General features: G+C 38.7%; 1 protein-coding gene across 5 annotated transcripts in view; it reads left to right on the forward strand.

Moving 5' to 3' along the window:
• ASCC1 (activating signal cointegrator 1 complex subunit 1) overlaps positions 1–12,096 on the forward strand; it is a 114,820-nt gene extending 102,724 nt beyond the window's left edge. For 4 of the 5 annotated variants that reach the window (XM_005911963.3, XM_070364910.1, XM_070364911.1 and 1 more), the window contains exons 10-11: positions 10,129–10,285; positions 11,334–12,096. In XM_005911963.3, coding sequence (XP_005912025.2) covers positions 10,129–10,245 — 117 coding nt within the window. In that variant the 3' untranslated portion in view covers positions 10,246–10,285; positions 11,334–12,096. The remainder of the gene's footprint in view (positions 1–10,128; positions 10,286–11,333) is intronic. The other variant, XM_070364909.1, reaches the window with a different exon arrangement.
• The last annotated feature ends 843 nt before the right edge of the window (positions 12,097–12,939 follow it).

Here is a 12,939-nt window from a genome sequence, read left to right on the forward strand (position 1 = left end):
TACATGGAAACAATAAAGATCATCCTTTGTTGGGGGAGAAACAGGACCCACTCTGTCCTTCTAAATACTTGCATTAATTGAATACTAGTATTATTTTCAATTGCACCAGATTATGTTCTAAGAGTTAGTTTAACTCGCATATATCAAGAATGACTATAAATTTCATAGGACTTACATTTAAAAACTGTATATATAGTTGGTTTACAATATTATGTTAGTTTCAGGTGTACAGCAGAGTGATTCAGTATTTTTATAGATTATACTCCCTTTAAAGTTATTTCAAAGTAATGGCTATGATTCCCTATAGTATATGATATATCTTTGTTGTTTATCTACTTTATACATAGTATTTTGTGTCTTTTAATCTTATATCCCTATCTTGCCCCTTCCCTCTTCCTTGCCACACTGGTATCCACTAAACTGTTTTCTATATCTGTGAGTCTGTTTCTATTTTGCTGTGTATATTTGTTTTATTTTTTAGATTTTATATTTAAGTGATAGCATACAAATTTGTCTTTTTCTGCCTGACATATATAAGTTAAGTATAGTACTCTCTAGGTTTATGCATGTTGTCGCAAATGACATAATTTCATTCTTTTTATGGCAGAGTAATATTCCTGTATATACACACACACACACATTTATGTGTATATGTATGATGTGTGTGTGTATGTGTGTGTGTATATATATATATATATATTAGATACACCACATCTTCTTTATTTATTCATCTACTGGTGGATACTCACTTTGCTTTCATTTCTTGGCTATTATGTAACAGTGCTGCTATGAATATTAATGTGCATGTATTTTTTTGAATTGGTGTTTAAAAATTTTTTAAAATATATACCCAGAAGTTGAATGCCTGGGTCATACTCTGTTTCAGTTTTATAAGGAACCCGCATGCCTGATGTGCCAGTTTACATAGTGGCTGGACCAGTTTACATTCCCACCAACAGTATAGGAGGTTCCCTTTTCTCCACATCCTCATCAGCATTTGTTACTGACTTTTTGATGGTAGCCATTCTAACAAGTGTGAGGTGTTATCTTATTGTTGTTTCCATCTGCATTTCATTTGTCTAATAACGAATGAAGTTGAACATCTTTTCATGTGCCTTTTAATCATCTGTATGTCTTTTTTGGGAAGATGTCTATTCAGGTCTTCTGCCCATTGTTTAATTTTTTTTTTTTTGGTTGTTACTGAGTTGTATGAGCTGTTTACTTATTTTGGATATTAACCCCTTATCAGCCATATCATTTGCAAATACTTTGTCCCATTCATTAGGTTGTCTTTTCATTTTGTCATTGATTTCCTTTGTTACGCAAAGCTTTTAAGTTTAATTAGATGTCATTTGTTTATTTTGGCTTTTATTTCTTTTGCCAGGAATTACGTATTTTGAATCTTCATTTTAGACTTCAAAACTGAATTTCCTCTTTTTGAAGTCATATTAGACAGCAAATAGCTCGCTGAGTCTACCTAGCACAAGAAATAGATTTTCTTAAAGGAGAAATCTTTGAAGAGAGTGGCCACTACTTTGTCTAAGATTGAAGAAAGAGAGTGGGCCTTATTTGGGAAGTCCAATAGACAGGGATCTCCAACATGTCTGTCATTATGCTGTTGAAGATTGGCCATTCATTCAGTTCTGTAGCTTGAGATTGTAGACATGAGAAGGTTCCTCTCCACCCTCCTCCCCACCTCTCACTGAGATTTTCAGACTCATCTTTTCAGCCTCGTCACATGTGGAATTATTTCTGGTATTTTATGGTTGTGTCACGGAGCCTGAGAGGAAGGAGTAGAAGGTCTGAAATGAGAGCAAGGAAAAATGACCACAATTAGCCCTGAAGTCTTGCTCTTTGCTTTCTTTCAGTGTATACCACTATACTACCAGAAATAATAATTCCTTCTGTGTTCTCCCTAGGAAACAACCATGTACAAACTAAAACATGGTAGGCTTCACAGATATGTGAGCAGGGCACACCAAGATGGTTAGATCTTGGTCTTGAGATTCTGTCAAGGAAGCTTTGGTTTTGACCAAAAACCTTTTCATCTTGGTGGTCCACATTTCTCTCTTTACTCGGTAATAGGAAAACTTTGTTTAATTTTCTGAAGATAACTGTGAGTAGTAGTGTAGTCAATAAAGGGTAGCAACCGTGTGGTTGACATTTTTCAAATGTCATACTTAAGTTTTAAATTTTCTTCTTAAATTGTCCAAATTAGTACATATTACTTACAAGTGATGTTGCAAATATTGGCGGTCTTAAACTCTGTTTTTATTTTCTCATCAAATATTTATAGTTTTGTGCAGCTGTTCATTGTTTTATTCCTTTATGGCAGACTTCAGAAAATACTGGCTTCCAGCACAGCAGGGCTCTATGTGTGTGCGCATCAGAAAGAAATGTTTTCAGAAAGAAAAAGGTTTAGGTTTCAAAATCCCCAAGGAATTGTTATAAAACAACAGTCAGGAGAAAAAACTCAACATGATTTAAATACCTTGCTGTAATTCTTTTTGAATTTAAAATTTTCCTGTTCTATCTTTTATTTTCTAAACAATAGACCACTTTGCTCTTCTTGGGCTACGTTAGCCTAAAAGGAGCAACCAAGTTTCTCTTTTCTCTTCTAAACTTGTAGTTTAAGCTTTTTCTTCTTCTCCATTCAGGTACCTAATTAAATGGAGCCATTTAGTTGATTTGTGCTTATTTTCAACCAGAATTCAATTAAAATTCTTATAGCTGAACTAGAGCCACTGATTCTTAAACCAGGTCCAAAATAAGAGATTACAGTGAAAGTAGAAGTGACAAGGAGAGAATATGTTCATCTCAGCTTTTGGGAGTTTTGTGAGTCAAGCTTCCTCTCTTGTTTAACAGGGCCAGGTTTTAAGGGATCTCATCTACTAGGAAAGAGTGCAGAGGTTAAAGAGCTTAGACTCTAGAGTTAGGCTGCCTGAGTTTGAGTCTTTTTTTTTTTTATTTATTTTGGTTGGAGGCTAATAATTACTTTACAGCATTGTAGTGGTTTTTGCCATACATTGACATGAATCAGCCATGGGAGTTTATGTGTCCCCCATCCTGAACTCCCCTCCCACCTCCCTCCCCATCCCATCCCTCAGGGTTGTCTCAGTGCACTGGCTTTGAGTGCTGTGTTTCATGCATCGAACTTGGACTGGTGATCTATTTCACATATGGTAATATGCATGTTTCAATGCTATTCTCTTAAATCATCCCACCCTTGCCTTCTCCCACAGAGTCCAAAAGTCTGTTCTTTATATCTGTGTCTCTTTTGCTGTCTCGCATATAGGGTCATTGTTACCATCTTTCTAAATTCTATATATATGCATTAATATACTGTATTGGTGTTTTTCTTTCTGACTTACTTCACTCTGTATAACAGGCTCCAGTTTCATCCACCTCATTAGAACTGATTCAAATGCATTCTTTTTAATAGCTGAGTAATATTCCATTGTGTATATGTACCACAGCTTTCTTATCCATTTGTCTGCCGATGGACATCTAGGTTGGTTCCATGTCCTAGCTATTGTAAGCAGTGCTGCAGTGAACATTGGGGTACATGTGTCTCTTTCAATTCCAGTTTCTTGGGTGTGTATGCCCAGCAGTGGGATTGCTGGGTCATGGATCATATGGCAGTTCTATTTCCAGTTTTTAAAGGAATCTCCACACTGTTCTCCATAGTGACTATACTAGTTTGCATTCCCACCAACAGTGTAAGAGAGTTCCCTTTTCTCCACACCCTCTCCAGCATTTATTGCTTGTAGACTTTTTGATAGCAGCCATTCTGACCGTTGTGAGATGTTACCTCATTGTGGTTTTGATTTGCATTTCTCTGATGATGAGTGATATTGAGCATCTTTTCATGTGTTTGTTAGTCATCTGTGTGTCTTCTTTGGAGAAATGTCTGTTTCGTTCTTTGGCCTATATTTTGATTGGGTCATTTATTTTTCTGGTATTAAGCTGCATGAGCTGCTTATATATTTTTGAGATTAATTCTTTGTCAGTTGCTTCATTTGCTATTATTTTCTCCCATTCTGAAGGCTGTCTTTTCACCTTGCTTATAGTTCCCTTCCTTGCGCAAAAGCTTTTAAGTTTAATTAGGTCCGATTTGTTTACTTTTGCTTTTATTTTTCTTACTTTGAGAGGTGGGTCATAGAGGATCCTGCTGTGATTTATGTCAGGGAGTGTTTTGCCTTTGTTTTCCTCTAGGAGTTTTATAGTTTCTGGTCTTACATTTAGATCGTTAATCCATTTTGAGTTTATTTTTGTGTATGGTGTTAGAAAGTGCTCTAGTTTCATTCTTTTACAGGTAGTTGACCAGTTTCCCCAGCACCACTTGTTAAAGAGATTGTCTTTTCTCCATTGTATATTCTTGCCTCCTTTGTCAAAGATAAGGTGTCCACAGGTGTGTGGATTTATCTCTGGGTTTTCTATTTTGTTCCATTGATCTATATTTCTGTCTTTGTGCAAGTACCATACTGTCTTGATGACTGTAGCTTTGTAGTATAGTCTGAAGTCAGGCAGATTGATTCCTCCGGTTCCATTCTTCTTTCTCAAGATTGCTTTGGCTATTTGAGGTTTTTTGTATTTCTATACAAATTGTGAAATTATTTGTTCTAGTTCTGTGAAAAATACCATTGGTAGCTTGATAGGGATTGCATTGAATCTATAGATTGCTTTGGGTAATATACTCATTTTCACTATATTGATTCTTCCAATCCATGAACATGGAGTCTTTTTTTTTTTTTTTAATCGAAGTGTTGTTGTTCAGTCACTCGGTCGTGCCCAACTCTTTGCACCCCGATGAATTGCAGCACTCTAGGCTTCCCTTTCCGTCACTATCTCCTGGAGTTTGCTCAAACTCATGTCCATTGAATTGGTGATGCCATCCAACCACCTCCTCCTCTATCACCCCCTTCTCCTCCAGCCTTCAATCTTTCCCAGCATCAGGGTCTTTTCCAGTGAGTTGGTTCTTTGCATCAGGTGGCCAAAGTATTGGAGCTTCAACTTCAGCATCAGTCCTTCCAGTGAATATTCAGAGTTGATTTCCTTTAGGACTGATTGGTTTGATCTCCTTGCTGTCCAAGGGACTCTCAAGAGTCTTCTCCAGCACCACAGTTTGAAAGCATCAGTTCTTCTATGCTCAGCCTTCTATATGGTCCAACTCTCACATTTGTACATGACTACTGGAATTGAAGTATAGTTGATTTACAATGTTGTGTTTGTTTCAGGTATACAGTAAAGTGATTCACTTGTGCATACATGTGTATCTTTTTTTTTTCCAGATTATTTCCTCATGTAGATTGTCACCCAATATTGAGTATAGTTCCTGGTGTTATACAGTAGGTCCTTGTTGGTTATCTATTTTATATATAATAGTGTGTATAGGTTTGGAGAAGGCAATGGCAACCCACTCCAGTACTCTTGCCTGGAAAATCCCATGGACAGAGGAGCCTGGTAGGCTGCAGTCCATGGGGTTGCTAAGAGTAGGACATGACTGAGCAACTTCACTTTCATGCATTGAGAAGGAAATGGCAACCCACTGCAGTGTTCTAGCCTGGAGAATCCTAGGGACGGGGGAGCCTGGTGGGCTGCTGTCTATGGGGTTGCACAGAGTCAGACACGACTGATGTGACTTAGCAGCACCACCAGCAGCAGTGTGTATAGATTAATCCCAAATTCCTAACTTATCTCTCCCCCACTTTCCTCTTTGGTAACCAGACATTTGTTTTCTATGTCTATGGGTCTGTTTCTGGTTTGTATATAAGTTCTGAGTTTTAATCTTAGTTTCCTTTTTTTCCCCTTTTTCAAACTTTATGAATGTCAGTTTTCTACTGTTTACTTGCTGTGTATTCTTAGGCAAGTTACTTTAGCCTTTTAAACTTCACATTCAACTCCAAAATGAGGAGGCCATTAGATAATCACATACAGCCCAAAGTGTAATGCCTGACATGCATGGTTACTCAGTAAACTCTGGCTGTTATGATCTTCATTTCATTAGTGTTATTGTCAACACTTATATGTTTGTTGTTCACCTTGATGTTTTAATATATAACAGTATTTGCATTAGGTAACTTTGTTTTAAAAATCTCCTGTTATGATATATTTGAGTTTATAAAAGTTTAAATTGACATGGCAAAAATCACCATAAGTAAAGTCAAAAGACAAATGACAAACTGGGGGGAAAATATATTTGTGATTCATCACACAAGTAGTTCATCTCCCTAATATATAGAGAACTACTACTCAATTTAAAAAAATGGACAGTTGTAAAGTTTTTTATGGGATGTGCTTCCACTTAACTGTGCTATAGATTTCATGCCTTTCATTTATATTCTCAGAGGATACCAGGCAAACCCTTGGTTGGAGAAGGGCTTGAGATACACAGCTAAAGACGGACCTGAATTGTCTGTTTTTCCTATAAAATCGCTCCACTCAGAATTATTCTGCTACTATCTCTGATGCCCTCACATACCCTGTCATCCATGACTTTTCTCATCTCCTGTATCCTCCTTCATATCCAGAAAATCACAGAGTCTGTTCTGTGTTTCATTCATAGTATTTCACATCTGCTCCAATCTTTCTAGGCCCACTACTAACTATTTTTAGTCAAGAGACACTCAGTATGTCACAACTTAACTACTACCCTGGTCTCCTTTTCTTTATTTGCTTGTTCCTTTCTCTAGTTAGCGTGATATATATCACACCCAGATTAAGTTCCTTTGGTTTTCATCTTGGGCCCCAAGCTTACTCAGAAGCCTTCAGTGGTTCCCACCATCTAGAATGAAGTCTCACTTCTGAATCTCACCCTCAGGACCCCCTGCCCCCCTTAATCTGATTCACCTTCCTTATGTCTCTAGCCTTAGTGCTTCTCACTGCCTCTCTTTAGGAACCCTGCATACATCTAAACCGATCTCCTTGGCCCTCCAGACCCATTTCTGCTTTCACGCTGCCCTCCCTCCTCCTCTTCTCTAAGTCTTGGACTTGCTATGAGGCCCAACTCAGTGTCTGTCTCTTCTAAAGGGCTTGTCTAGAAAGCAAGCCCTCTCCATCGTTTTCTTACCTCCCATTGCATTTACTGATTGCCTGTGCCTCTCCTCCCACACTTAACCTTTACTGTCTATATTGTGTTAGGTAAACTTTTTACTTGAATACATAACACAATAACTTGTCACAGGGTGAACACAGCCGTGTCATCAACATGCCTCTCTTCTGACACATACCCCGTCTCCCTAACCAGATGGCCTGGGATACAGCACCACGTTATATGCCTCTTTACAGAAAAATGCACATCATCAGGTGCCCAGTGACATTCCAGATCAAAAGTTTGAGTCAAGCCTAGGCTTTGACAAATAAGAAACATAGAAATTTAAAGGAATATATGAAATTTCTGTTACTAATAAAATTTTTCTTCACTAATAAAAATTTTCTTCATATTCAACTGAAATATACCTTCAGTTGAGGTATAATTAGAAGTAATACCATTGAATAGGTCCTCAAGGATTCCTAGGCAGTGATCTATAAATAAAATCTTTATGCCCATCTAAACAGGGCCATGTTTTCTCTTTTCCAACACAAAGTACACAGATATTTTCAACATTTGTTTTTGTTGTCATTTTATCCAACAAATATTTATTGATCATATACAGTCTCCTGGCTACAGTTACAGCATATAGTGGAATTCAGCTTTGACAAACATAAAATACCCTTCTTCCAGAGTGCTTATATTTTAATGAATCACTAGAAATAATTGGTAGAACTAAAATAAAAGCTTAAAACTGAAGATATAACAAGACTAAACATAAAATAACTATGAAAGATTGTTACTAAATCATCATAAATAACACAGAATAAGGACATGGGGACAGAAAAGGCCAAGATGAAGCTTGACAGTGCAGTAGGGACTTTGGATAAGAAATTCATTTGATTATGTGGAAGAAGATGGCAACCTATGAAGGTAGAATAAGGACAGGTTAAAAAAGCGCCTGCAATGGGGGACACCTGAGTTCAGTCCCTGGATTGGGAAGATCCCCTGGAGGAGGGAAAGGCTAGCCACTCCAGTATTCTGGCCTGGAGAATTCCATGAACTGTACAGTCCATAGGGTTGCAGAGTCGGACATGACTGAGCGACTTTCACTTCACTTCATCACTTCAGAAAGAGCAGAGAGGTGTTGTAAACATCATAGGCAATATTTACTTTTCAATAGTGCTTTGCAGTTTATAAGGAAGGTACTTTGACTTATTCATCTTTTTGAGTCCTTGCCCTTTATGGTCTTGTATTGTGGGTGGTGGTGTCTGTCCACAGCTCCCACATGGCCTGTTGAAAGTTTAGACTGACTTCACTCTTCCCACCCACTGCTCTTGCTTTAGAGAAGCAAGAGAATTTGTGTTCAGTCTTCAGTTTTGTAATTACTGCATTGAAATCACATCCCAGCTAACTTCATTATAGTTGTATGTACTCTTTGCTTCAAACCTAAAGCATGAGAAATCTCCCTGTCAAATCATGCCAAAGTGAAGTCAGAGATAAGTACCTCCCAGCTCCTAGCTGTGGTGTCTCCATCTCATGGAAACATAGGCACAAAGAGGAGAACCATGGGCTGCTAATCCCTAAAAAGTAACTCTTTAAAAGTATTATGAGTTCCCTTTTAGTTTTGTTTTTGGCTTGTTTTTTATTGCCCATTTGGTTATGTCTTTTTTGTACCTAGAAGGCTTCAGTTTGTAAAGCTACAAATCTGTCGGTCTTGTTGACGTGGTTTTCACTTCAAATTAATGTTCAGCAAAGGGGATTAGCCAATAAACCTTTCAGGCAGTATTTTCTTACACAAAAGTGTGGATATGGTTTGAACATGCTGCCAAAGGCAGGAAGAGAAGTTAATTGTGTAAATCAATGTAGGCAGGAGCTGATCACCTTTCTGAAAGACAAGACAATGCAGCGCATAAGCTCTAAATAGATCTTTGGGGTCAAGTTGATGTCATGTTGAAGAATCAATATTTACTGGGCTTTATAAAGTTAGCCTTTAATGAACCCCAGGCACTTTGCTAGGCGATTAACTGCAGGAAGAGAAAAGGTGACAACGGCTAAAGTCCATGGCTGTAGAGAGTATAAAAATGAAGAGACAAGACAGTCACTTGCTAGTGTGCAAAGGTCTCAGCCTTAGGTTCTACTCAAGCATTGTTGGTTCACGTACTGAAAGGCTTTCTTGGGATCATGCTGACATTTAAGGAAGAGCAACTCTTGCATCCTAACAGGAAAAGGGCAGCCCTTTGCTCTTTGATGCTCCTTCTCTAAGCATTGTAGCTTAATTTTCTTGGGATGAATTCTGATGTCATTTTGCATTCTGCCTTGTAAATGTGCTCATCATGGGAGTAGGTCTTTCTCATAACGTGGCTCATCCCTTCCTCTGACAAAGCTGAAAGCTTTTAAAATAAAGAATTGTAGTAAAGAGCATTTACTTTAAGATGCTGGCTTGAATCCAAAGTCTAATGAAAGGTTTTTGATAAACATTATCATTTGTACTTGTTATTATCATTGAATAGAAGTGTTTCCCTGGCTGTTTTTTGTGTGAGAGTGTTCTGAACTCCTCGCTAGGTTATCAAAATCATTTGTAGGGCAGGAACCTTATCTTCTGTTTATTTTAGTCACTGTTTCTAATAAATGTTGTTGACGAGGTAGAGGAATGTATTATATCAAATTTTATCCTGGCTGTAACAAAACTAACATTCCCCATGGTCAGTAACTGAAAGTCCATAGAAGCAGCTTTGTTAAGCCATGTGAATCAGGGTATGGCCCCAGGATGTTTGTTACAAGTTCTTGGTCGTATCTCCTCAATAGACACATTTTGGAGTTGATTTCTCAGACCTCTTTCTCTAGTGCATTTTGTCAGAGGAGTCTTTTCAATCAGTCGACGAAGAGTTGCTGTTTTTTCCTCAATCCCACTCCTATCCCTGCTCTCTAGGATCATTTTTCAGATGAGAATACTGAGAAACAAAGCATAAGAGGTTTATTAGGATTGTTGGGGACACACACAGCAAGAGATTTTTACAAGAGAATCTGGTGTTTACTATTTTTGTCTGTGATATTCTTTGGATATTCATTCTGGGTTTTTTATTTTTCCTTTTCAGCTATTTGAGAACTTCTACTTTGGTACCCTAAAGCTCAATTCAATTCACATCTCTCAGAGGTTCACAGTGGACAGCTTTGGAAACTATGCCTCCTGTGGACAGATTGACTTCTTCTGAGGTGGATCTTGGGAAGCACTGAAGTTAAAATCCTCACAAGGTGCTGAGGGAGAAGTCTCATCACTTTAAGCGCCAAGGAGGGATGTGGGAAACTGGGGATAACTTCCCTGGGCGGCTCCCCGAGGATGCCACAGTGCCTCCTGGTTGTCCACAGTCACCGCAGTCAGCCGGGATGGTTTTGGGCGTGGGGAGAACATGTGCCTGTAACATATGCCTCTTCATCTTTCTCATAATCTACCTCTCTTTCCAAAGCTCTTCTCTGGAAATGTACCTCTGAAGCCCATTGGAGCTCAGACTCATAGTATTTCTTACATACCTACTGATTTTGCCCCAGCCTTTAAACTTTTTTGTATTAATATTAATACTTTAAGAGAATTACATATGTGTGATCTTATTAATCTCTCCACCTAGATCAAATATCAACAAATTCTAGAAGGTTTGTATTTTTCCCTTCCTCTTACACTCTAATTTTTAATCAGTACCCAGAATTTCTTTTTCATTGTGGTAAAAAAACACAGAACATAAACTTTAGTCTTAAACCACTTAAAAGTGTACAGTTCAGTAATGTTAATTATATTCATCTTGTGAAATATCTCCAGAACCTTTTCGTCTTGCAAATCTGAAACTCTGGACTCATTAAAAAACTCTTCTTTTCCCCCTGCCCCCCAGCAACCACCATTTTACTTTCTACTCCTATGCATTTGACTACCTCGTATAAGTGGAATCATACACTGTTCATCTTTTTGTGACTGGCTTATTCTCCTTAACATAATGCCCTCAGGGTTTATCAATGTGTAGCATGTTACAGGACTTCCTTCCTTGGTAAGAATGAGTAATATTCCACTGGATGATACAGTCATCCCTCAGTTTCTTTGGTTCCAGGACCTCCCTCTGTATCTGTGGATTCTCAAGTCCCTTATATAAAATGGTATAGTATTTGCATATAATTTATACATACCATCCTGGATACTTTAAATCATTTCTAGATTACTTATAATGACCAAATACAATGCCATGTAAACAGTTGCCAGCACACAGTAAGTTCAAGTTTTCCTTTCTGTAACTTTCTGAATATTTTTGGTCCACAGTTGACTGACTCCACAGATGTGGGATCCATGGATGTGTTGAGGGCCGATTGTACCGCATTTTGTTTATCCAGTCTTTCATCGATGGACACTTGGGTTCCTTCCACCTTTTGGCTGTTGTGAATAATGCCCTATGAACGTCGGTGTACCAATATCTGAGACCCTGCTTTCAGTTCCTTTACTACTTAGAACTTTAACTTAAGCAAAATAACTGGTTAAGGTTTCAGCCTCTTACTTTGATCTGTCCTTTTTCTTCTGAAGTTGGTCCCTTTTGTGCTCTCTCAGTTCCTGTCTCTTCACCCTACCCCAGCCCTTGCCTTCCCATACCACTGACGGAGCTGCAGTATTTGGCTCTTTTCTGTTTACTTCCCAGGGCAGCAGCAATTGAAATGGTGATATCAGCAGGACTGTGCAGTTTCCCAGGAGAATGTCAGCCACAGAAGGCACTCCTTTGCTGCAGACCGGCAGAGGGTGGGGGCTCCTCTGCTCAGCCCCACCCGTCAGCCCTGCCACTTTCTCTGCTAGGGAGCCCCAGCCTCACTGTCACCTCTCATCCCTGCCCCCCTACAGCTTTCCTCCCTCCGTGGCCTCTGTCTTTCCTTCACCACTTAGTCTCATCCTGATTATTATTTTCTGTTTGAGAAGTCTGATTCTGAACCCCATGTGTTAATAAGGCCACTAACTGGTTAAGACTGTATGTAACACTCAGATTTGTTATCCTTGTAACAGCACAAATCATTTGTGAATAAATGGATTTCTAAAGTGACTGTGTTTTTCTTCTGGTATTCCTGTTTAGTTTGTTTGACCCCCTTGGTGTACATTGGGATACGATGCTGCCATCACTTATTCGCTGGCATGGCTATTTTATTCTTCCAGGACTTAATATTGGTGCCTGCCGGGTTGGTTGTTTTCCCAAAAAAGCTTTCTACAGGTAATATTCAGTTTTTATTTAAGTGGAGCTTTTACTTCGCTCACCTCTGATTGTTCAGTGGCATATGGGAATAAGCGCTCCCAGGGGTAGTACTGAATAGCAGAATCGAGTGTGGAGTTGAGTGCCCTCATGTCATCTTGGTTTTGCTTCTAACTGGCTTCTTTCTGACAGCTACCATTGAGCGACCTTGGCCAGAAAATAAAGATGTCTTCTTTTGAGTATCAGAGGTATGATTTCAGTTTTTAGAAATAAAATTTTTGTCTTTGGAAAATGTAACTTTATATGTTCTTGTTGTTTAGTTGCTAAGTCATGTCTGACTCTTACGACCCCATGGACTGTAGCCTGCCAGGCTTCTCTGTCCATGGGATTTCCCAGGCAAGAATCCTGGAGTGGGTTGCCAGTTCCTTCTCCAGGGGATCTTCCCAATTGAGGGATTGCACCCATGTCTCCTGCATTGGCAGGCAGATTCTTTACCCCAAGTCATAAGTTCTTAACAGAAATTCTGTTATTTAGTATTTAGAGGTAACCGAGCATGTAAGGACTTAGCATTACTGTTAAGTGGAGTTTTCCAGCAGCTACATGAATAGGTGACATCATCACTCTGATGGTTAATAGTGTATGCACCTGTGTATTTTTGTGTTTTGTAGAATTTTGTAGCTTAGTAGTTATCAGTAGAAC

This window comes from Bos mutus, chromosome 28, assembly GCF_027580195.1.
Source record: "Bos mutus isolate GX-2022 chromosome 28, NWIPB_WYAK_1.1, whole genome shotgun sequence".
NCBI classification, from domain to species: Eukaryota; Metazoa; Chordata; class Mammalia; order Artiodactyla; family Bovidae; genus Bos; species Bos mutus.